This window comes from Protopterus annectens, chromosome 10.part0, assembly GCF_019279795.1.
Source record: "Protopterus annectens isolate FY-2018-M chromosome 10.part0, PAN1.0, whole genome shotgun sequence".
NCBI classification, from domain to species: domain Eukaryota; kingdom Metazoa; phylum Chordata; order Ceratodontiformes; family Protopteridae; genus Protopterus; species Protopterus annectens.
Genome location: NC_056744.1, coordinates 638,855,537 through 638,882,019, shown reverse-complemented (window position 1 = coordinate 638,882,019; position 26,483 = coordinate 638,855,537). Strand labels below are relative to the sequence as shown.

Here is a 26,483-nt window from a genome sequence, read left to right as displayed (position 1 = left end):
AAGTTATCTTTGAAACCATTTTTAGTAGATAGACCATTTGTGCATTAAATCTTTTAGCAAGTTTTTGATATGTTTTAAGTGTGCTTCTATATGTATTCTCATATGTATCTTATAAGTATTTTATAAGTATCCGTATGGGTATATTTACATATATTTTTTAAAAAATATATATATATCTTAAGAAATATATATATTTTTATAAGTATTTTATGGATATCCTTATGAGTATTATTATAAGTATATATTTTTTATACATATTTTTTATACATATATATATATTTGTATTTACATCCCTAATGCGTATTAGAGTAGTTTTATAAGTTATTTATATATATTTACTGTGAGTTTATACCTTTGTGTGTATATATATATATATATATATATATATATATATATATATATATATATAGATATATATGTATTTCTCTGCACCTTTAAAAGTGGATGAGGTGATTTAATGTGATTTTACATGTGATACTGATGAAGTGTGCCATTGGTGCTTTATGAGTATTTAAATGTGATGTGTTTCCTGCACTATGTTAAAGTCTGATGAAGCGTTCTTTGTAACGTGAAAGCGCTTACTTCTATGGAATAAAAGGATATATTTTACTTCTTTCACCTGGTTTGCTTCGATTGTTGTGGCGTATCCACCTCTTCTACTTTTGGACTGTTTCTGTTTTTTGAGGTGATACCTTACCCTGTTTTTGATCTGTTTTTTGGAAATTGCTGTTTTTGTTCATATCAGGGACATGACAGAAGAAACCAGTAATGTAACAAATGGACTAGTGGAAACCAGACCTTTAGGTCTCACTAATATACTTACAGTGGCTATGAATCCTTTATTGAAACTGTCTTATGCTGAGCTAGCTAAAGCAGCTCTTGCACACAAAGGTACTGAATGGCAAGTAGATACCTTGCAGTTAATGAGGAAACTTGAAGATATTTTGAGTAGAATTAAAAACACTCAATGGCAAAAAAGGCATATGGAGGCATGTATTAAATTTAAAATAGTTCCAAGAGGTCTCCGTTTATTGAAGATGCCTACCTTTGGTTCAACATATCCTGAGTTGCTATCTAAGTGGCAACAGTTGAACCTTGATACTAGTTATGCTTATATGAATTTACTTATTGGACAATACACTGTTATAGAGAAGGAGCTTCAAGAGGAAGCCCTTGTAATAGAGAAGAAATTACTTACTATTCTCTCTGAAGCACAGAGAATAGATTTTTACTCTGATATAGGAACCACCTTATCAGCGTTGGATAATAAATTCTTATTGGCAAAAAGAAAGAAGCTGGAGAAAGACTGCCTGGATTTTTCGAGGGGGAACGTCTTCTCCTGGCCGAGGGAATCCACCAGGACACCCTATGAAGCAACACGCACCCATACTTCGTTACCTACAGTTGCGCGTGTGGATCTAATTGCTCCTACCACTTCCGCTTCATCGCTTTCTCTTCCTGTTGAAGCGCTGAGCGTGGAACCACGCTTACATCTACAGTCTACCTCTGTAGAAGGAACATCCTCAGCTGCTTCATCGACTTCCCTTCTAGTTGAAACGCTGAGCGTGGAGTCATGCTTAAATGCACAATCTATCTCCACAGATGGAATACCTTCAGGAGTTTCTGTCGCTCAACTAGAACCAGTGGTACGAAGGAAGACGACAGGATACAACAGTGGCAATCTGCATGAAGGAAAACAAGACATTACATCACTTCGCCTCCTCCTTCCTTTTTGTCAGGATCAGAGGCAGAACTGGACTCCACATCAAGGAACCAGGAAGAGGAATATGTCTGGTGGGCAGTTCGAATTCCAGAAGAAAACGCTGAAACCAGTAGTGAGGACTTGATAGTGAATTTATCTACATATAATATATCGGATAGTGAGAGGAGAATATTAAACAAAGGTTTGTCTTTTATTCCCTCACAAGGAGTTGATGTAAGTAATCTTATAGTGGACATTAAATGCTTTACCAGGAATATAGCACTTGGTTTACAGTTTGGTAATAGTGATTTAATTAATGCTGATACTAATTTATTCAAAAAACCATCAGTATACACCCCTGTCTTACACCCACTACTTGATAGTTTTGAGAGAGCGTGTAGTAATGATTTTTTTAAATTGTTTGAGAGAAATGTTGTTAAACCTGATTTTTACAACGTCACTAAAAATGAGAAAATGGCATTACATGATTTGCAGAATAATGCAGATATAGTAATAAGACCAGCAGATAAAGGGGGAGCTACTGTAATACTTGATGCTAATTCTTATAATAGAGCCATGCTAGAGATGCTCTCAGATGTAACTACCTATAAAAGGCTAACTAGATTTGATTTAGATAAAATAATTAAAACAGTGCATGCAGACTTGTATGATATGTTAATGTGTGGCATTATAGACAGTGATTTGTATAAGTATTTTTTAATAGAAAAACCTGTGATACCGACTATAAGAGGTCTCCCCAAGATACACAAGACAATGGTTGACCCTCCCCTCAGACCCATAGTATCTGGCAGAGGTTGGTTGACAGAGACTATGTCGATCTATATAGAGAAAAAACTAAGACCTACAGTAGACTCTACTGAATCTGTATTACGTGATACTAAACAATTTTTAGAAATTCTAGCACCTTTTAATAAAGATAGAACTATAAGAGAGTCAGACTATATGGTAACATTGGATGTAGTGTCTCTATTTACCTGCATTCCCAACGAGATAGGTCTTGAATATTTAAGACTATATTTAATTAAGGGCTGAGTAACAATCAAGTTATTAGAATTACGATGTTATTAGAGTTAGTTCTTAACTATAATGTTTTTACATTTGGAAGTGACTATTATCTTCAGATTAAAGGTGTAGCTATGGGCACTTCATGTGCCAACTCTTATGCCAATCTAGTGTTAGCTTATTGGGAAAGCGTCTATGTGTGGGAACAACTGAATTTCTCTAAGCACATTAAATGTTACAAACGTTTTGTTGATGACGTTTTTCTGCTTTGGGGAGGTGATCTGGAAAGCTTAGAAGATTTTGTTTCTTATATTAATGGAACTACCACCTTCCTTACTCTAACAAGTACAGTTTCACAGGTGAAAATAGATTTTCTAGATGTTACGTTGGAGAAAAATAATGGTGTTTTTGAGACTAGAGTATTCAAGAAGCCATGTAGGAGGAATGCCATCTTGCATAGAAGCAGTATGCACCCACCGCATGTGCATAAGAATATTGTCAAGAATCAGTTGAAACGATATTCACACATAACCAGTGATGATCATGCTTTTGAAGCAGTTGTAACTGTAGAACGTGATTTTGTAGATAGAGGCTATCGAACTCATGATTTTCTTTTGAAGGAAGACATAGGACGTGAGCAGTTAGGATTGCCGTATATCAAGCATGATGCCAATGTTAACAAGCAGCCTGTAGTGAAGAAAGGAAATAGGAGAAGGGTAGTTATTCCCTTTACTAATAACAATACCTCCATTGTAAATATTATTAAGAGGCATTGGAACATCTTGCAGTTAGATGATAGTATTAAAGATATAGTAGGTGAGAGACCGGCCTTTAGTTATAAAAATACTAAATCACTGAAAAGGATGCTATGCTATGAAAAAATACCTGTCAATAGGGTTACTTCACAGAGAAAAGGGTACCTATGCATGTCGTACTTGCAATCAATGTGACTATGTAATGAATTCTAATGTCTTTGTACATCCTGATACCAGGGTCAAATATGAGTTTAATGAGTATGCAGATTGCAAATCAAGGAATGTGATTTACTTAGCTACCTGCAAAAAATGTCAATGTTTTTATGTAGGTAAGACCAACAGGACATTGAGGGAAAGAATTAGGGAGCATCTCTATGCTATTCATAGAGAGAATGAAGGGAATGCTCTTGCTAAGCATACTCTGCAGAATGATATCACACATGCATTTAGATTCATGGTTATAGGACAGTTACTAGAGACAGAAAGATTAGGTAATATTAGGAATAAGACAGAGAGAACAGAAGCTAGGTGGATAATTAAGCTAGCTGCAGATAAGGGGCATGGCCTTAATGATAAGTTATCTTTGAAACCATTTTTAGTAAGTAGACCATTTGTGCATTAAATCTTTTAGCAAGTTTTTGATATGTTTTAAGTGTGCTTCTATATGTATTCTCATATGCATCTTATAAGTATTTTATAAGTATCCCTATGGGTATATTTACATATATTTTTTTAAAATATATATATATATCTTAAGAAATATATATATTTTTATAAGTATTTTATGGATATCCTTATGAGTATTATTATAAGTATATATTTTTTATACATATATATATATATTTGTATTTACATCCCTAATGCGTATTAGAGTAGTTTTATAAGTTATTTATATATATTTACTGTGAGTTTATACCTTTGTGTGTGTATATATATATATATATATATATATATATATATATATATATATATATATATATATATATGTATTTCTCTGCACCTTTAAAAGTGGATGAGGTGATTTAATGTGATTTCACATGTGATACTGATGGTGTGCCATTGGTGCTTTATGAGTATTTAAATGTGATGTGTTTCCTGCACTATGTTAAAGTCTGATGAAGCATTCTTTGTAACGTGAAAGCGCTTACTTCTATGGAATAAAAGGATATATTTTACTTCTTTCACCTGGTTTGCTTCGATTGTTGTGGCGTATCCACCTCTTCTACTTTTGGACTTTATATGTAAAACCAACTTCAGCTTCAAAGGCAAAGACTAAAGCAGCTCTAAAGACAAAGAAACAAGTACAGCATTCTCCTGGACAGGCCTCCATGCCTAAAAAACAGATGCTTAAAATGGCTGAAGACCTAATTACTTTGATCAGGGGTTCCCATTCCCCTCCTGATAAGAGGCCTAGGAAGAGATAGAATATGAATCTTCAGATCAGGTTTCCATTTCCTCTGATTCCTCTTCTGAACAGGAATATTCCCTTCCTCCCTATGAGGATTCCAATGCGGAAGAATCTATCCCTTCAGCCTCTCCTCCTGAGGATTATTCTTTTGGGGAGACCCTGCATACTATGCGGGAGCATTTCCACTGGGAGAGCCAAGATTACTCAGAATCCAAGAAAAGGCTCAGAGACTTCCTTTTATTACCTCAGCACAGGCCCCCTGCTATTCTTCCTGTTTAAGACATTGTAGATGTATTTTCAGAGTCCGGTCTGTCTCCTGACTCTTTACCATCAGCTCCTGTTAAGCCAGATAGATACTACAGGGTTCCGGATTCACACAAATTTCTTTACAAAAACTATTTCTCAGGGTCCCAAGGGGGTCAAGGCTTCCACTGCAAAAAACCCTATCCCCTCTGATAGGGATTCAAGGGCCCTGGACAGATGGGGGAAAAAGATTTATACTTCTGCTACCTTGGCTGTAAGAGCTTTAAATTGTCAGTTTCATATGCTTAAATATCAGCAATATCTTATGTTATGCTTAAACAGAAAATGTTGGCAAATTCAGAATGTGCAGATAAAGAAATGCAGGATTTATTGCATGCAGCTGAACAAGTGGGAAAGCATACTTTGCAATGTGGTTTTGATTCTCTAGAGGCCTCCTGCAGTTACAGTTTCTGTCATTAGGAGGCATGCTTGGTTAAAAGAACAGAATCTGCCCGATCATGTTAAAGCAAAACTATTAGATGCTCCCTTACAACATGATACCTTGTTTGGCGTTAAAGCAGAAGAGGTGTTGAAGAAAATCTATGCAAACAGTGAAGGATTTCTTACAGGTACAGCCTCCCAGATTTAGTAGGAACTGAGGAACTGGCCTACAAAGAATTGGTCCTTTCCAGTGTCAGACAGGCCACAAAGAGGCAGATACAGACGCCCCAGAGGCAGATCACAGCCCCAAGGCTCATACAGGCCTAAACAATGGGGTGCTTCTACCTCCAAAAGTGGAGAGGAAAAATCACAACCATAAAGTCTCAATGACTTCCCCCTGCCAGCACCTAGTACTTATCTTCTGGCAGCTCCTTTGGGGGGAAAACTAGCACTTTTTTTTTTACAAAACTGGCACATGATCACCCAGGACAAATGAGTCTTAAATATCGTATCTCAAGGCTACAGGTTCCACTTTCACACCCTGCCAAGGCCAAACGGTATGCCAGACCTGCCACGGAATCAATGGGCAGAGGCACAAAAACAAGTTTCATCTCTCATGGACATGAGAGCCATTCAGCAAGTACCACAGCAAGAGCAGGGACAAGGATTTTACTCAAGGCTATTCTTGGTACCCAGAAAGGACAAAGCGTGGAGACCAATACTGGACCTGTCTATCCTAAACACATACCAGGATATTCCAAAATTCAAAATATTAACTCTGCAGCAGCTTCTGCCCATGCTGGGCAAGAAAGCTTGGCTTGTGACTTTAGGCCTAAAAGAGGCATACCTGCATGTCCCAGTCAGACAATCATGCAGAAGATACCTCAGATTTATAGCTGGCTCAATGCACTAACAATTCTCTGCACTGCCCTTTGGCTTATCTACTGCGCCCATGGTCTTCACAAAATGCCTGGCACCAGTAATTGCATTTTGCAGACAAAGAGGGAATACAAATATATCCTTACTTGGACGACTGCCTTATTCAAGCAGAGAACAAGGATATCCTACTACAGCTTCTGGCGTTTGTAAAAAGATTACTAACAGGTCTAGGGTACACAGTAAACGAAAAGAAATCAAAACTCGTACCCTCTCAAGAGGTAATATTCCTGGGTGCAAGCTTAAATACAACTGTCCAGATGGCTTATCTCACGCCAAACAAACACAGACAACTGACTACTTATTTTAAAATGTTGGCAACAAAGACTCTGTTATCTGCAAGAAAAATTCTGCAGGCTTTGGGCTTCATGACATCCTGCATACTACTAATTCCATATGCAAGACTGCATATGAGGAAACTTCAATGGTATCTAAAAAGTGTTTGGACTCAACATTGCCACAGCCTGGAAACAATAATTACCCTCATTCCCTCCCTGCAACAGGAGTTTCGATGGTGGGCAAAAGCCTGTCACCTCAACACGGGACAGCCATTCACCTTACCCACAGCCAGGCAGACATTGACAACAGATGCATGAGATTATGCCTGGGGGGCCCATATGGCATGAAGATGTATTCAGGGTACATGGTCCGCAAGTCAAATGCATCTACATATCGATCAAAAAGAGATGCTAGCTGTTCAAAATGCCCTGACAGCCTTCAAGGATATACTTCATCCAGGACAACTACTGATAAAGACGGACAATATTAGTCATGTGGTACATAAACAAGCATTGGGGCACGCATTCCTACCCCCTCTGCAGACTAGCCATGAACTTGTGGGACACAGCACTGACTTACCAAGTACTTCTGCAAGCACAGTTCCTGCCAGGAAGGATAAATACTCTGGCAGACGAACTAAGCAGAAACCTAATGGTTCCCCAAGAGTGGAAATTGGATCCACAAGTCTTCAGCATGATAACAAGGAACTGGGGGTGCCCGGACATAGACCGATTTGCCTTCCCTCACAACTGCCAACTACAGAGATTCTGCACAAGGACTTATCACAAGCAAGCATGGAAAGTGGATGCTCTATCTTTCAGCTGGAAAAACCTAACAGTGTATGCCTTTCCTCCTCTGCCTTTCCTCCCCAAGGTACTCCTCAAGGTCAGACAAGAGAAGCCAAAAATGATACTGATTGCCCCAGACTGGCCCCGCCAGCACTGGTACCCAATCCTAAAGAGCTTGTCTCTATGCCCAGCTTGGACATTACCTCAAATTCCTCACTTATTGACCCAACAAGACAGTATGATACTGCACAGCCAACTCAGGACCTTAAACCTGGCAGCATGGCGAATAATGTAGCCATTCAAGAAACACCTCTCTCTAACACAGTGATGGATGTTATTTTGGAGGCCTGGAGGCCTAGCACCAGAAAATCTTATGCAGAAAAATGGAAGAGATTCTGTGCTTGGAACCAGGCACCAAGGTATTGACACGACTGTTCCAAATATTCCTCAGATTTTGCAATACTTAACTGAGATGCTGGATAAAGGCCTTTCCTTTTCATCAATTAAAATTCATGCCTCTGCCATTTCAGCTCATTACAATACAGGACCACCAAATGTCCTTCAAGGATGCATCTGCAGTCTTTACAAATGGGTTGTCCTGTCGTCAGGCAGCCCTTCGGTCGGCCGGATTCCAAAGTCTGGGTCTGGCTTCGGCTGGTGTCGCACTTCACCCGACGTCATCGCGGCAGTTATTCGGGTATAAAGGCATCAGCCGACGCCTTTTTCCTCAGTCTTTCTTGCCGCGTGGCGCCCGAAGCAGAAGCTGTTCGCAAGTGCCGGTCGGTCAGATCCAGAGAATACTACTACCGAATACTACTTCGAAGACTTCTATAAAGCTAAGTACCCCGTTGGGGACTCTTTCTTGCCTCAGCCGATGTCAGAGAAAGTTAACAACTGTTTATCTTGTGGGAAACAAATACCTCATAAAGATTTCCACTCCTATTGCATACATTGTTTAGGCCCAGACCACGACGTAGCATCCTGTCTAGCCTGTGCTTCTTTTAACCGGCGGACGCTTAGACGTCGAACGGACTTTGCCGAACAGATTTTCGGCTCCGATTTTGCCTACATTATGCCGTCGGATCCTCCGACTACACAAATAACCAAGAAACGCAAAGAAAAGGACCGACACTCGCGGTCCGCGGTTTCGGCCGAAACCGCGGTTAAGCAAACCGTGAGTGTCTCGGTTTCGGACGAAGCCGAGCAAGCTGTTCTTTCTTCAGCCGATAACATGCCTTCTACCGAGGCCTCTTCTAACCTGGTAGAAATGGCTTCTGAAATCCAACCTTCTGTTGCGGTTTCACAGGATTTATCAGACACCATTCCCCTGGATATCTCTACCCCTGCACGTGGAGCTGCTAGGCCTCCTCCAGCTATGTCTATTAAGGCCTTTGCCAGGGCTAAAGCAGCCAAAGCATCAAAACCTGTGCATGCCAAGCCCCCCTCTCACAGGCCCAGCACCAGCTCCCATATGCTTTCTTTGGCTGAGGATCTCATCTCTTTAATTCGTGGAGCCCAGCCTCATCCAGACAGGGCCTCTCTCCCTCCTCCAGAAAAGAGGCCTAGAGCAGAGCCCCCTGAGCCAGTTTCCGTAGATGATTCCTCTGATGACTCAGAACATACAGACCCTCCTGAGGCTTCTTATTCTCCTTACGAAGACTCTGATGCTGAGGAGTCCATCCCTTCAGCCTCTCCTCCTGAGGAATTTTCTTTTGGGGAAACCTTGCATGCTATGAGGGAACAATTTCAGTGGCAGGGCCAAGATTTCTCAGACTCTAGAAAAAGGCTTAGGACCTTTCTACATTTGCCACAGCATAGGCCTTTAGCTATACCTCCAGTTCTCTCTGTTGTGGATGATGCATTTAATGATGCTTGCACTGCTCCTGATACTTTACCTCCGGCTCCTGCTAAGCCCGATAGGTACTACAGGGTCCCGGACACTCATCACCACTTATATAAGGCTCCTTTTGCAGATCCAGAGACTATCTCCCAGGGTCCAAAAGCTGTAGCGGCTACTTCTTCTAAAAACCCCCTCCCCTCTGAAAGGGAATCCAGGTCCTTAGAGAGATGGGGTAAAAAAGTTTACACCTCTGCTACTTTGTCAGCTAGAGCTTTGAACTGCCAATTCCATATGATTCAATATCAAGAGTTTATGCTTGACCAGTTGACTAAAAAGCTGTCCTCTGAAGAATCTTTAGATAAAAAGTATGTTCAAGAAATGGTACATAACATACAGCAGGTTAGTAACCATTCTTTAAAATGTGGCTATGATGCACTGGAGGCTTCCTTTTAGATCAGCCATGACTGGCACAGTTATCTGGAGGCATGCATGGTTGAAAGAACAGGCATTACCAGACCATGTCAAATCTAAGCTTTTGGATGCACCTATGGACAAGGTCAATTTATTTGGTTCCCCTGCGCAGCAGGTACTAAAAAAGATGGAAGAGAAAGCAAAATCTGTGCAGACAGTGAAATATTTCTTGCAAGTTCAACCTCCAAGGTTTAGCAGGAACTGACCCTCCAAGAATTGGTCCTTTCCAGACTCCTCTAAGGCACAAAGAGGCAGGAATAGGCGCTCTAGAGGCAGAAACCAATCCAGGGGTGCCTACAGGGGTCGCCAGTGGCAGGGTAACAACCAACGAGGCACGGATACAGCCACCACCACTACAACAACTCAATCACAGTGACTTGGCGGTGGCACCGCCTACCAGGGATCAACTAGAAGCACCTTTAGGCGGAAAGCTAACCTTATTTTCAAGAAACTGGCACTGCATTACAAGAGAAAAATGGATTTTGCAAACTATAGACCAAGGTTACAGATTCCATTTCCATTCTCTACCAGGAAAGAGAGGAATGCCGAACCTACCACCTACTCAAAGAACAGAAGCTCTAAAACAAATATCTCAATTATTAAAAATGAGAGCTGTGGAGAAGGTACCATCTATGGAGCAAGGGAAGGGATTTTACTCCAGACTCTTCCTGGTACCAAGAAAAGAAAACAAATGGAGGCCTATTCTAGATATGTCCGCTTTAAACACATACCTCATTGTTCCAAAATTCAAAATGCTGACCCTACAGCAGCTTCTTCCCATGCTGGGCAAGGAGTCTTGGCTGGTAACTCTAGATCTCAAGGAGGCATCCCTGCACGTCCCCATAAGACCAATTTGCAGAAGATACCTCAGATTTCTTGCAGGATCAGAGCATTATCAATTCTCAGCATTGCCCTTTGGCTTATCTACTGCGCCCAGAGTGTTCACGAAATGCCTGGCATCAGTAGTCGCTCATTGCAGACTTCAGGGGATTCAAATCTATCCCTACCTGGACGACTGCCTGATACAAGCGGACAACAAAAACAAACTATCAGAAGACTTACAAAGAGTCATCTTCCTGCTACAAGCCCTGGGATATACAGTCAATACAAAAAAATCAAGGCTGATTCCATCCCAAAGAATAACCTTTCTGGGTGCAGAACTGGACACATCAAAACAAATGGCATTTCTAACTACAGAAAAGAAAGAGCAACTTCCTCTCTACTTCTTGGCATTAACAAAGCAGAACCATTTAACTGCAAGAAAAGTGCTACAAGCTGTAGGCTTCATGGCATCCTGCATAATACTGGTCCCTCATGCCAGGCTGCATATGAGAAAGCTACAGTGGTATCTAAAGAATTTGTGGTCCCAGCACCAGCACAGCCTAGAAACCAAAATTCCAATGATCCCATGCCTGAAGCAAGAGTTCCTATGGTGGGCTCAGGCCTGCCAATCAAACACAGGATTGCCCTTCTGCAAAAGTCAACCAACACAAACCATCACGACAGATGCCTCAGACCTCGGTTGGGGGGCACACATGATGGGCAAGTGCATTCAAGGCCTATGGACTCAAGACCAGCTACATCTGCACATAAATCTAAAAGAAATGATGGCAGTGAAATTGGCAATCCAGACATTCAGACCTTTTCTCCAAGAAGGCCAGTTGATAAGGACAGACAACACCACAGTTATGTGGTACATCAACAAGCAGGGAGGCACACACTCATACCCTCTATGCCGGCTGACACTGGACCTATGGGATGTGGCTCTGAGCTACAACATTCAGTTACAGGCAATTTATGTACCAGGGAAGGAAAACATTCTAGCAGACATATTAAGCAGAACTACAACAGATGCCCACGAATGGATGCTGCATCCGGACATCTTCAAAACCATCACAAGAAAATGGGGATTACCACAAATAGACTTGTTTGCATCCCCATTCAATCATCAGTTGAAGAAATTCTGCACAAGGACTTACCACCCACTTGCTTGGAAGGTGGACTCCCTATCTTTCAGTTGGAAAAGCCTGACAGCATACGCCTTCCCTCCACTTCCTTTGATGCACAAGGTGCTTCTGAAGATCAAAGAGGAACGTCCGAGGATCATTCTGATAGCCCCAGACTGGCCAAGACAACATTGGTATCCACTGCTGAGGAGCATGTCCGGGAACAAATATGGACACTGCCCCTGATCCCATTACTGCTAACACAGAACAACTACAACATCCTGCATCCAAACCTAAAAACTCTGCAGCTAACTGCCTGGAACATTACATAACAGCAGTCAACCCAAATTTATCACAAAGGGTTAAAGACATAATCCTGGAGGCTCGTAGACCTTCAACAAGAAAGAATTATGCAGCAAAATGGAAAAGATTTCTCATCTGGAGTACTGCAAAAGGGCAAGATGTGACACTGGTGAACATAGCCAACATCCTGGAGTACTTGGCGGAGCTCTTCCATACAGGCCTGTCCTACTCTTCCATCAAGATTCATGCATCAGCTATATCAGCAGAATACAGCTTGGATCCTCCTGTCTTCTCGCATCCTCTGCTCAGACAGTTTCTGAGAGGAATTAAAAATGTAAAACCTCCCAGGAAACCTCCATTGCCAGCATGGGACTTGAACTTTGTGCTAGAAAAGCTGACTCTTCCTCCTTTCGAACCAGCAGCAACAGCAGAATTACAATACTTATCCTGGAAGACTGCTTTCCTGCTGGCAATAACTTCAGCAAGAAGGGTCTCTGAACTACAGGCATTAATGGCAGTACAACCCTTCCTAATCTTCCATCAAGATAGTGTCCATGAGAACAAATCCCACATTTATGCCTAAGGTGGTATCCAGAGTATCTTTAAATCAGGCTATCCACCTTCCTACATTCTTCCCCAACCCACAGAACAGGGGAGAAAGGCTCTTACATACCTTGGATGTACACAGACAATTACGCTACTACCTGGACAGGACAAAAAACAATAGAAAAACTGACCAGCTTCTAGTAGCATATGCAACAGGGAAGGAAGGAAATCCAATTTCTAAACAGACAATCTCCAAATGGATAGGAAATTGCATTAGATTTTGTTACTCCTACCATGGAAAGAAAACTCCAGAGAACATCAGGCCTCACTCCACAAGGGCTACAGCCACTACCACAGCTTTCTTATGAGGAGTGGCTACCAAGGACATTATAGAGGCTGCTACTTGGACCTCCGTGCATACATTTGCCAAGCATTATAACTTACCTCTATACTCTAGATCCCGTGCTGGTTTTGCCACTGCTGTTTTGCAAGGGATCCTAACTACACCATAATCTCTCCTCATTTCCTCCTCCCCTAGTTTAGCTATGGTATTCTACCCATTTGTAAAGACTGCAGATGCATCCTTGAAGGACATAGTACAGTTTTGTACCTACCATAAATGTAGATGTCCGAGAGGAATGCATCTGCAGTCAGGATTACCCACCCTCCTTCCCCTCTGAGGTACTCCTAGGGTATTTGCCAATCTTCAGCTAGCTTGGGGGGATCTATTATGGTGTATTTGTTTGTATATATGTACATACATGCTTATTTCATGTGTTTGCTCTCTACTATTTGGAAACTTTGGCATTCATCCAAATTTAGCCATCCTAGAGGGCACCTGGCATCTGGGGCAAGAAACACTGAGGAAAATGGCGTCGGCTGATGCCTTTATACCCGAATAACTGCCGCGATGACGTTGGGTGAAGTGCAACACCAGCCGAAGCCAGACCCAGACTTTGGAATCCGGCCGACCGAAGGGCTGCCTTACGACAGGACAACCCATTTGTAAAGAATGCAGATGCATTCCTCTCGGACATCTACATTTATGATAGGTACAAAACTGTACTTTTTTTCTCATCCATTACTAAGACAATACCTCAGAGGGGCCAAAAACATAAGACCTCCAAGGAGAGCACCATTACCTGTATGGGACCTCAACTATGTCTTGGAAAAACTCACATTGCCTCCATTTGAGCCAGCCTCTGCAGCTAATATAAAATTCTTATCCTGGAAAACATCCCTGCTCCTAGCAATTACCTCCACTAGACGAGTCTGAGTTACAGGCACTCATGGCTGTGGAACCTTTTATCATTTTCCATCCTGACAGGGTTTCTCTAAGGACAAACCCTACATTTATGCCTAAGGTAGTGTCCAGTGTGACCCTTAACCAAACAATTCATTTGCCTACTTTTTATCCAAACCCACAGAATAAGGGTGAAAGACCACTTCTGCATTCTTTGGACATTCACAGGCAGCTACGCTTCTACTTGGACAGAACCAAAGCTTTCAGAAAGATGGAACAACTTCTAGTGGCATATGCTGCAGGATCACAAGGAAAGCCTATCTCAAAACAGACTATTTCAAAGTGGATAGGCCACTGCATTCGTTTCTGCTATTCACAGCATGGCAAATCAGTGCCTAAGGCCATTAGGCCACATTCAACCAGAGCAGCAGCCACTTCAGCAGCCTTCCTCAGAGGAGTACCAACCAAAGACATCTTAGAGGCTGCAACTTGGAGTTCAGTGCATACTTTTACAAAGCACTATCGCTTACCTCTCTACTCTAAGTCCAGGGCAGGCTTTGCCACTGCAGTTCTGCAGGGCCTGATAGCCTCTCCTAATCCTATTTAGCACCAGCCTCCCAACCTTAGCTTTGGGATTCAACCCAATTGTAATGACTGCAACAGTGAAACACGATGAACATAGTACAGCCGTGTACCTACCATAAATGTAGATGTTCGAGTGTATTCACTGTTGCAGTCCAGGTTACCCTCCCACCATCCCCCTTTTTACCCTGCTGGAACTTATCTGTACTTCTCTATTCTATACAATGTATGTGGTGTATTTGCTTGTAGGTGAAGGAAAAGTTGCTTTTTGTATATGCATGTTTATTGGCATAATTTAGCCTACCATTTTAGGGGCACCTGCCATCTGGGGCAAGAAAAACGGAAGAAAATGGCATCGGCTGCATCTTTTATACCCCTGGCGCACTGACGTCAGGGAGGAAGTGACAGCAACCGATGCCGGACCTAGACTTTGGAACTCGGGCCGACTGCGGGTAGCCTGCCAGCAGGATAACCCAATTGTAATGACTGCAACAGTGAATACACTTGAACATCTACATTTATTGTAGGTACATAACTGTACTTTTTTCGTCGCCATTACTTCTGCCAGATGTATTTCTGAGCTTCAAGCTTTATGTAACAAGAGTCCATACTTGATTTTTCATAGAGATAGTGTCTCTCTGAACTAATCCGTCATTTCTGCCTAAAGTGATCTCTGGAATGTCCATTAATCAAACCATTGAATTGCCAGTTTTCTTTCCCAATCATTCAAACAAAGGAGAGTATTGCCTACATACCCTAGATGTACACAGGCAAATCCGTTTTTACTTAAACAGCACTAAACCCTTTCGTAAATCTGACCAGTTATTTTTGGTCTTTTCTGGACCTAGATTAGGATCTGCTGTTGCTAAGGTCACATTAGCTAGATGGTTGAAGGACAGTGTGACATTTATTTATATACAACGTAATATCTCGTTGCCTACTACCATGAAAGCTCATTCAACAAGGTCGGTGGCAACTTCTGCTGCCTTCCATGCCAGAGCTTCTTTGCATGACATCTGTGCAGCTGCAACTTGGGCTACGCCTCATACCTTCAACAATCATTACAATTTGGATTTGGCCTCCAGGGGAAGAGTATCTTTTGGTTCTATGGTGCTCAGGAATGTCCTTCCATGAGAGCCTCCCAGGAATAAGAGGTAGCTGGGGACTCTGTCCCATGCGTATGGAATGAACGAGGGTTAACAATATCAGATAAAGAAGTTATGTCTTACCATAACATTCCATCTGTATTGTTGATCCTCGTTCAGTCTGTACGACCCTCCCTCCTTCCCCCTCATGTGGTTTCTAGTGGATCTCACCATCCGGTTCTCTTCGCTTATTTGACCAGAGGTATCATCTACCTTCTTTGACTTGCAAACTCAATCTGAGGTAACAGGGAGAGGGGGGTTGTGGGTAAGAATTTAGCTCGAGAGTTTGAAGCTGACATGAGCTTGGAAAATGGCTGGCTCTGTTCCGAGCTCGGACCCGATACCCGTGCGTAATGACTGAATGAGTATCAACAATGCAGATGAAACGTTATAGTAAGGCATAACTTCTTTTTCTTCCACCTTGTCACAGGAAGAAACTCCACTGGTGGATCCAGCAGTTGTCCTTAAATCCAGGGTTCCTTTTTCATCCCCCCCTTCCCTCTCAGGAACTGTTCACAGATGCTTCAAACGTGGGATGGGAAGCAGCTTTTGGCTTCTTAAAGGTGCATGGGGTCTGGTCTCCATTTCAAGAAAAGGAGCACATCACTGTCAAAAAAATGAGTGCCCGTCTGCTGGTTCTTCAGGCTTTTCATCCCTTTTTCTCTTTGGGACCTCTAAAGGTGTTTACATACAACACCACAGTGATGTGGTATGTAAACGAACAGGGAGGAACAAGATCTTTCAAGATCTTATCTTTGCCGGTTGGCTGTCCTGGTTATGGGATCTTGCTGTCCAGTATTGAGTGACTATTCAGGCAGTTTACATTCCCTCAAGTCAAAACACTGTGGCAGACGCACTGAGCAGGTCATTAACACAATCCCACAACAAATGGATGCTTTACATGGATGTGTTTCTGGACATTGTCCACCGGTGGGATTCTCCTCAGATCTGTTTGACTCCCCTCTGAACCGACAGCTTCCTCTATTTTGTGCCAGAGTCCGAGGTCCTCTGGTGTGGAAGTTGGGCACCCTCTCTCACTTTCTTGGAAGGGGATGTTTCTTTATGCTTTCCCTCTCCTTCTCATTCCAAAAGTCCTCTTAATTCAACAGGACATCCCCAGAATTTGTTGGTTACTGCCTTTTAGTCGAAACAGCATTGGTTCCCTCTTATGCACTTTGCCAAAGGCTATCATCACAAATTATCTCACAGGGTGGACCTACTCGCACAAGACAAGGGATGTCTCATCCATCCCCACTTGTCCACTCTTCAGCTGACTGGGTGGTAGGATTTCTATTCCACATAGACACCTTTTTTTCTGAGGACGTGTTTAGGGTCCTGCAGGAGGCCAAGAAACCCAATACTAGGAAATCCTACCTATGCAAATGGAACAGGTTTTTTATTTGGTGTCTTTCTCATAACCTGGATCCACTTTCTGTGGATGTTCCTTTGGTTCTCTCTGATTTGTGTGAAGTGCTCAGTGCTGGGTTGCCTTATTCTGCTAAAGCCCACTTATCAGCTGTCTCTGCTTGTCTGTCTTTATCTCCTCCTTTAGCTTCTAGAGTTGAAGCTAAGCAATTCTTTAAAGATGTCCTTCATATTAGGCCTCCCAGGAAGCCCGTTCCTCCTCCCTGGAATCTTTATTTTGTTTTGGAGGAATTCACTTTTGGTCCTTTTGAGTCTGCAGCTTCAGCTTCCTTGCAACATTGCTCTTGGAAGACTGTTCTTTTGTTAGCCCTTACTTCTGCCAGATTGGTGTCTGAGCTTCAAGCCCTTAATGGCTTGTCCTCCTTTTTGGTGTTTCGTATCCTTGCGTACTAATCCTCCCTTTATGTCCAAGGTAGTGAGTGAGTTGTCCCTTAATCAGTCTAGTCATTTGTCCACTTTTTTCCCTTCTCCATAATCTGCCATTGATTAGGTGCTGCACACGTTGGACGTGCATAGACAACTCGGGTTTTATTTGGATAAGACTAAGAGTATTAGGAAATTTGATCAGCTGTTATTTTCCTTTCATCCTAGGTCCTTGGGATTAGCTGTATCCAAGCAGACTATTCATTTTTTCTTGGATCTCAAAAGCTATTTCTTTTTATTCTTTTCATGGCAAGAGCCTTCCTTGTTCTGTAAAGGGTAATTCTACAAGGGCTGTGGCTTCTTCTGGTGTTTTTTAAAGGGTTTGTATGCTAACTCTCTTCTTGAGCCAGCTAACTGGAGTTTTGTGCATACAGTTACCAAGCACTACAAGTTGGATGAAATCTCCAAGCTAGAGCTGGTTTTGCTAGGGCCATTCTTCATAGATTCGTAGAGGGCTCTGCTGGTTTTTCTTCCTCCCAAGTTTTTTCCTGATCTATGGCACACTCCCTAATGTTATGAATAATGCAAAAGTGAAATGGAAGGACATAGTACAGTTGTGTAAACATTTTCCATAATGGTAGATGTCCTTCTCTTCACTGTTGCAGTATTTACTCCCTCCCTCCTCCTCCCCTGGTCCATTTCTCTTCTGGATGTACTGGTTACCTCTTGTTTTTCCTTGGAGTGGTGTTCCTACTGGGGCTTTCATTTCTGAGGATGGTATATCCAGACATCTCCTTTATGCTCTACTCTATGCGAGGAGCATACGTGTGATGTACAGCGTATCTTAAAGCAACCTATGGCTTTGGTATACTGGCTGGATTTCGGGCTACCCTAGGCAGGGAATCCCTAATGTTATAAATACTGCAACAGTGAAGAGAATGAGATCTATTATTATGGTAAGAGTTTACACAACTGTACTTTTTGCCGAGTCCAATCCAACAAGCTTCCCGAAGACCCATCAGTCGTATTGGATGGATGTGGTGAAAGGGTCCAGCTTTATGTTAAGTACATATCTACTATTTTAATGTTGTTGGAGATATTTTTGTACACATTCTGTAGTATCTTGCTGAATAGCTGTTCAGGTCTGCCAAATATGTATCTATGTAGTAATGACCTTTTTCTTTTTTCTTTTCAAGATTTCGTCAGCCTCTTAATACCTTAAAAGGACTGATGGATATATCCCTCCTATATCATACTTGGTTGTCTGGCACATTTTTATTGATAATTTGGTACATTGAATGGCTACTCTTCAGGATCTATGCAACTGAAGTGAGTGGTGTACAGCACTATATTTTACTTCTTTTTCTAATTTGTACTGAGAAATGCAGAAGTGTTTCAATGCATTCCAGCAGCAGAACCTCTGTCAGCAAGAAGCATCACTAGTGGCAGGCAAGTATCTAGCATTGCCCTTTTGGGACGTCTTCTAAAATTGCTAGATTATATTTTCCAGTGTATTAGCACAGAGGATTAAATTTGTGAGGTGCAAATTTACTTCTTTTGTAGTTTTGGGTTTGACTCCTTTACCTGCTTGAGCAAGTCACTTAACTAGTGTTTTTGGCTTGGACATGAAAAAGAGCTGCTTGTGTGCGTGTGTCTGTGTGCGTGTGTCTGTGTGCGTGTGTCTGTGTGCGTGTGTCTGTGTGCGTGTGTCTGTGTGCGTGTGTCTGTCTGTGCGTGTGTCTGTCTGTGCGTGTGTGCGTGTCTGTGCGTGTGTGTGCGTGTCTGTGCGTGTGTGTGCGTGTCTGTGCGTGTGTGTGCGTGTCTGTGCGTGTGTGTGCGTGCGTGTGTGTGCGTGTCTGTGCGTGTGTGTGCGTGTGTGTCTGTATTGCCTTTAGTCTAGTTAATTAATCAAAGAGCAAACAAGAAAGTAGAAAGTCCTATCATACCATTGCAGATTTTCAAAGTATGATGAACAGTTGTATGCAGTTAATTCATGAGGCTTTGAAGGAAAATAAAATTGTTCTTCATTTTTTAATACACCCCCAATCCAGCACAACCCCAAGCTGTTCTTTCTTGGCTTCTCTGCTCTCCCAACCCTGGATTTGGCAGTTGTTTCTTGCCAGATACTCCTGTTATAACCTTTGATTGTCCCCTCCCCCAATTCCTTATGAAATTGGCTCAACAGTAACATTCCACTAGGCCTCCGGAGTGAGGGATCCTATGGGGAGTAGTGGGCATGGAACCTGGGAGCAGTCTTACATCCTAACTTTTGGAGCAGCTAGTGCAGTGGATCAAAACATCATTGCCACCCCTTTCATTTATCCTGAGATGGATATGCAATTTTTCTGGTCTCCACCAGAGATTGCAAAGCTGTATGCTTTCCTCAACTTTTCACGCACGCCCAAGATAGGAGAACTGGCCATCAGCTGCTTCATCCTATCCCCCTACTCCCCTAGGACAGCTCAGCCAGCAAAGCAAGTGAACTTAGGGCAAGGTAGATCCCTATGCGTTTGGGGGTTGGAAAATAAGGGTTTATTTTTATCTTTATGGGTGTTCTGGTCATATTTTCAAGTGGTCAGTTTTCCTTTTTACAAAGTTTATTCTGGTATTCTGCTGAGCCATTTTAAGTTGACTGCTTTCAAACCATTTGCTGCTTGACTGCATTGCTCCTTTGTAGATTTGACTTACTATGTTTGTATTATTGTACATTTTATTTTTATAGTGTAAACAAGATCAATTTCTTTAAAATGTGCTGCATGAGAAAAGCGTTTTTTGTCTTCTTAACTGGAATGTTTCATTTGGGATCCTTGAACAGAGAGGTGACTGGAAGTTCATCAACCCTTCTCTCCTCCTCTTAACGGACGAAGAAATCTGCTCGATTTATCATAACTGGACTTCTGGATAGAATGCTTCTTGAATAACTGGGCTTTGATGGTTCTGTCATTCTATGCTGTAGGCCTCAATAAACTGGAACCAGTAGGTAGCGTTGTTCTGGTTTGCCTCAATAGATGCTTTTGAGCAGGCGAGCCAAGTATATTGTCACGGGGTATATTTCTGAGATTAAGTAAATTACAAAAGACATCTGTATTGTCACGCTTTGACCTTTCAAGTAATTGCTTTGCACTCTGTACTGCACGTTCAGCTTGTCCATTTGATTGTGGATATTCAGGACTGCTAGTAGTAACATGTATAAAGTCCCATTCTCTTACAAATTTTTGAAATAACTGACTATTAAATTGAGTACCATTGTCTGAAATAACTGTGTGTGGACTAACATGGACTGAGAAATGACATTTTAACCTTGTAATAACAGTAGTGGATGTTAGATTAGGTAGAGGATCAATCTCAAACCAGTTCAAATAACAGTCTACCAATACTAAGTAATGTTGATTGTCCCACTCAAAGATATCACTGGCTGCAGTTGACCAAGGTAGTTCTGGAATTTGGCTTAGCTGAAGTGGTTCTCTTTGCAAATACAGTTTAGTACTCTTGCTTTCTGAACAAGAAGAAAGTACTTCTTCAATGTCTTTCCGTAATGAAGGCCAAAATACTAGTTCACTCACCCTTCTCTTAGGAGATGCGGAGCCTTGGTGACCACAGTGCGAAATCTGGATATATTCATGTTGTAAGGAAGCAGGAACAACAATTTTAGGACCTTTAAAAATAATGCCATCTTCCATCAACATCTCATCTCTGTAGGGAAAATAGGTTTGCACTTTTGGTGGTACACTAGATTGCTTTGATGGCCGTCTGACATTAATGTATTGGTTGAGCTTTTGCAAAATTGAATCAGTCTTTGTGTGATCTCTCAGATCATCAAGTCTAGTGGTATAGAAATTACACAATGCCATTACATCAAAATCAAAATTCTCTGTGTCAAACTGTTAGACTGTATTTCTGGATGATATGGATAAGGTATCAGCCAGATAAAGTAGTTTGCCTTTTGTATAGACCATTTTAAAGTTGTACTTTTGCAATCTGAGCATCACTTCTTGTAATCTGTCTGGAGCTGAATGCATAGGCTTCTTTAGAATAATAATTAGAGGTTGGTGATCCATTTCAATCTGAATAGCTCAACCATAGATATAATCATGAAACTTTGAACATGCAAATACTACTGCCAAAAGTTCTTTCTCAATTTGAGCATATTGTATTTCAGTTTTGGTAAGTCTTCTAGATGCATAGGCTACTGGTCTGCCCTCTTGAATAGTTGCGCCAAGACCATTTTGAAATATCACAAGGAAGGGTGAGTGACTGGTTTATTTACATCATAGCATCTTAGTGTAGGTGGGGCAGCAATTTTCTGATGTTCATCGTGCATACAGCTGCAGTCATAACAGATGGGTTATCCTGCCGTCAGGCGGGTCCTCCGGGCGAATTCCAAAGTCTAGGTCCGGCGTCGGTTGTCGTCGCTTCTTCCCTGACATCAGTGCGGCAGGGGTATAAAAGAACCAGCCGACGCCATCTTCTTCAGTCTTTCTTGCCACGCGGTGCCCGAAGCAGAAGCAGTTCGCAAGTGCCGGTCGGCCAGCTCCTGAGATTTACGAAAATATTTCAGCCGAAGTCTTCTTGAAAGCTAAGTACCCCGTTGGGGAAACTTTTCTTGCCTCAGACCGATATCAGACAAAGTTAATAATTGCATTTCATGTGGGAAGCAAATGCCCCATAAGGATTTCCATTCTTTCTGTATTCCTTGCTTAGGCCCAGACCACGACGTCTCGGCCTGCCGTTTTTGTGCTAGATTCAACAAACGCACTATTAAGCGTCTGGCGGAGTTCGCCCTACACTATTTTGGTAAAAAATGTAATTACATTATGTCGTTGGATACTCCGACTCCAGTTTTAAGTAAAAGACGCAAAGTTAAGGACCGACATACGAGGTCCGCGGCTTCTACCTACACCACGCTAAAGCCGACTACCAGTGCTCCGGTTCTCAGCGAGGCACCTACGCAGCCCCTGAGTACCGATGACGCTTCCTTAGCGGTGTCTTCTGTGCCCGAGGTCGCAGGCTCCTCGGTCCCCACTCAGACTACAGATACCGACGCCACTCTTGGCGGGGAAACTCAGAGTTTAGACAGGCCTGCCACCTCTCAAGGTGTCTTCAGGCCTTCCTCCTTTTCCATTAAGGCTTTCACAAAATCTAAAGCAGCCATGAAAACTAAAAGGCAAAGCCCACAGAGCCCCTCTCAAGGCCCCATGCCTAAAAAACAGATGCTCAAAATGGCTGAGGATTTGATTACTCTTATCAGGGGTTCTCAACCCCCCTCGGACAAAAGGCCCAGATTGGAGGAAGACTACCCTTCCTCAGATCAAGCCTCTATTACCTCAGAACATTCTGAGCACCAGGAATTTTCATATTCCCCTTTTGAAGTCTCTGATGCTGAGGAGTCCATTCCCTTGGTCTCCCCCCCTGAGGACTATTCTTTTGGGGAAACCTTACATACCTTGAGGGGGAACACTTTCACTGGGAAGGCCAAGATTACTCAGATTCCAAGAAAAGGCTCAGGGATTTTCTCTTGCTTCCCCAGAACAGGCCTCTGGCTATCCCTCCTGTCTTGGATATATTAGATGATGTGTACACAGAAGCCAGCCTCAACCCAGATTCTTTACCTCCAGCTCCTGTTAAACCTGACAGGGGTTCCTGATTCACACCAATTCCTATACAAAAGCCATGCTGCTGACCCAGAAACTATTTCACAGGGTCCCAAGGGGATTAAGGCCTCTACTGCCAAAAACCCATTACCTTCAGAGAGAGATTCCAGAGCTTTAGAAAGGTGGGGGAAAAAGGTATACACCTCGGCCACTTTAACCATGAGGGCATTAAACTGTCAGTTCCATATATTAAAGTATCAACAGTTTTTGTTATCTCCGTTGAAAAGCAAAATGACACAACCTGAGCAACCAGATTTAAAGGAGTTGCAGGATTTGTTGCATAGTGGAGAGCAAGTGGGTAAACATACCTTGCAGTGTGGTTTTGATGCTTTAGAGGCCTCATGTAGAGCTGCTGTTACAGGGTCTGTCATACGTAGACATGCTTGGCTCAGAGCAAACCTTACCAGATCATGTCAAAGCTAAATTACTAGATGCACCTCTTCAAAAAGATGTATTGTTTGGTGTTAAAGCTGAGGAGGTACTAAAGAAAAAGGCAAGATCAATGCAAACAGTGAAAGATTTCCTACAGGTACAACCTCCACGTTTCAGCAGAAACTGGCCTTCAAAAAATTGGTCCTTTCCAGCCACGGACAGACCTCAAAGAGGCAGATACAGGCGCCCGAGGGGTAGAGGGCAATCTCAAGGATCATTTAGAGCCAGACAATGGCAAGCACCTACACCAAGAGGTGGAGAAGATAGATCACAGTCATTCAGAAAGCAGGCACAATGACTTTCCCCTTTGCATGCCAAGCAAAGCTTTAGTGGCAGCACCTTTAGGCGGAAAACTGGCATTATTTTCAAAAAATTGGCATATTGAAACAAAAGACAAATGGATCCTGGACATTATAGACAGAGGCTACAGATTCCACTTTCACACCCTTCCAAAAATGAGAGGCATGCCAAACCTGCCACAAAATCAAAGGTCAGAGGCACAAAAGCAAATTTCAGCTCTCATGGACATGAAAGCTATTCAAGAGGTACCTGCAAAAGAACAGAGTCAAGGTTTTTATTCCAGACTATTCCTGGTACCAAGGAAGGACAAAGATTGGAGACCTATTTTGGACCTATCCATCCTAAACACATATTTACTCGAACCAAAATTCAAGATGCTCACAGCACAACTTCAAAACTCTTCACAGTCAGCTGAAAACCCTCAATCCAGCCGCATGGAGGATTCCTTGATTTCCCAACAGACCCTCCTCTCCAAGGAGGTGCAGGATGTCATCTTGGAGGCCAGAAGACCTTCTACTAGAAAAGCCTACTCCGCCAAATGGAAACGGTTTTGTGCCTGGAATCAGAAAAAGGGCCAGAATCCTTGGGTACTAAATTTACCTCAAATATTACAGTACCTAGCTGAGATGTTAAACAGTGGACTTTCCTTCTCCTCCATCAAGATCCATGCTTCAGCCATTTCTGCACAATACAACACTGATCCTCCTTTATTCTCTCATCCTCTCTTAAGACAGTTCCTCAGAGGGGCTAAGAATATAAAACCCCCAAGGAAACCCCCAGTACCTGCTTGGGACCTCAACTTCATTTTAGAAAAACTGACCCTGCCTCCATTTGAGCAAGCTGCTTCAGCAGAACTGCAATATTTGTCATGGAAAACAGCCTTCCTTCTGGCTATCACCTCAGCACGCAGGGTTTCGGAACTACAGGCCCTCATGGCTGTGCAACCTTTCATCATTTTCCATCAGGACAGAGTTTCCTTACGAACCAACCCTTCCTTTATGCCAAAGGTAGTATCCAGTGTAGCCTTGAATCAGACTATCCACTTACCTACCTTTTATCCTAACCCACAAAACAAAGGGGAAAGACTGCTACATGCCTTGGACATTCACAGACAACTTTGTTATTATTTGGACAGGACAAAGCCATTCAGAAAATCAGAGCAACTCTTTGTGTCCTATGCTACAGGTGCTCAAGGAAAGGCGATCTCCAAACAGACAATCTCAAAATGGATAGCCCACTGCATACACTTTTGTTACGCATTTCATGGAAAAACTGTGCCTACAAGCATCAGATCTCACTCCACAAGGGCCATAGCTACCTCTGCAGCTTTCCTCAGGGGGGTTCCTACCAAGGACATTTTGGAAGCAGCCACTTGGAGTTCTGTGCACACTTTCTCCAAGCACTATCACCTTCCACTTTACTCTAAATCTAGAGCAGGCTTTGCCACAGCAGTCTTGCAGGCATCCTTGCTCCTCCTAGTTCCACTTAGTGCCTGCCACCCCTTTTTAGCTTTGGGATTCTACCCATCTGTTATGACTGCAGCTGTATGCACGATGAACATAGTACAGTTTTGTACCTACCGTAAATGTAGATGTTCGAGTGCTTAATACAGCTGCAGTCCAGGTTTCCCTCCCTCCATCCCCTCTTGGGACAGGCCTTATGACAAACACCTCCTCATACAACCTGATTGGGGTATTCTTTTATGGTGTATTTGCTTGCAAACTACTGTTTTTTGATTATATTACATTGCATTATTACATAAGTTTATGTTTTGCCTTCCTTCTGGGGGCACCTGACATCTGGGGCAAGGAAAACTGAAGAAGATGGCATCGGCTGGTTCTTTTATACCCCTGCTGCACTGACGTCAGGGAAGAAGCGACGACAGACGCCAGACCTAGTCTTTGGAATTCGGCCGACCGAGGACCCGGCTGACGGCAGGATAACCCATCTGTTATGACTGCAGCTGTATTAGCACTCGAACATCTACATTTATGGTAGGTACAAAACTGTACATTTGAGGTCTTCAAATGCCTTCTGGTGGTGGTCTAACCAAGACCATGTAACATTTTTGTGCGTCTGCTATCTTAACTCATTCACTCCGGAGCAGCACAGAAAATGCTGCCTGCTTACATCCACCGTAGGAACAACAGTGCAGCCAGGGCTCATTTTCAGATAATCCATTTGCAATACCATACAGAAAACAAATGTTCATAACTCTTTAACCTAACCATAAGAGCTAGACTAAAAATGTAAATGTGAAAGTTGTTCATCAGACACTGACATTTCCAACAGTGTAAATGTTGATAATGCATATCTGTCATTATTAAATATATGCCAAGGAATGCTGATATTGTACATATTTTTTTACCTTTTTGGCAAAACAAATTACAGTATCTTCGTGAATGTACCATGTAGAACCATGCAATTTGCAATTAGTTTGTATGAATGTCAGCTTTAAAATGATACCTTAACCATTACTCTGTGATGCTTCTTTACAGAAATATTCACAGAAATATAGTTAATGTTATATTTCTCATAATTGATAAAGTGTAATATCTCATCACCTGTAACAGAGACTACACATCAGTGTACATGTTGTGTAGCTCACTGTCCGCTTCAAAATGATGCATCATTTGTGTTGTCACCATGCTCCCTTGCAAA

At 42.3% G+C, this 26,483-nt stretch overlaps 1 protein-coding gene across 1 annotated transcript in view; it reads left to right on the top strand.

The window, feature by feature from the left end:
* The window catches only part of NDC1 (NDC1 transmembrane nucleoporin), a 2,145,343-nt gene that overhangs the window by 722,537 nt on the left and 1,396,323 nt on the right, over positions 1 to 26,483 (top strand). Inside the window, exon 8 of the mRNA XM_044085460.1 lies at positions 18,636 to 18,768. Coding sequence (XP_043941395.1) covers positions 18,636 to 18,768 — 133 coding nt within the window. The remainder of the gene's footprint in view (positions 1 to 18,635; positions 18,769 to 26,483) is intronic.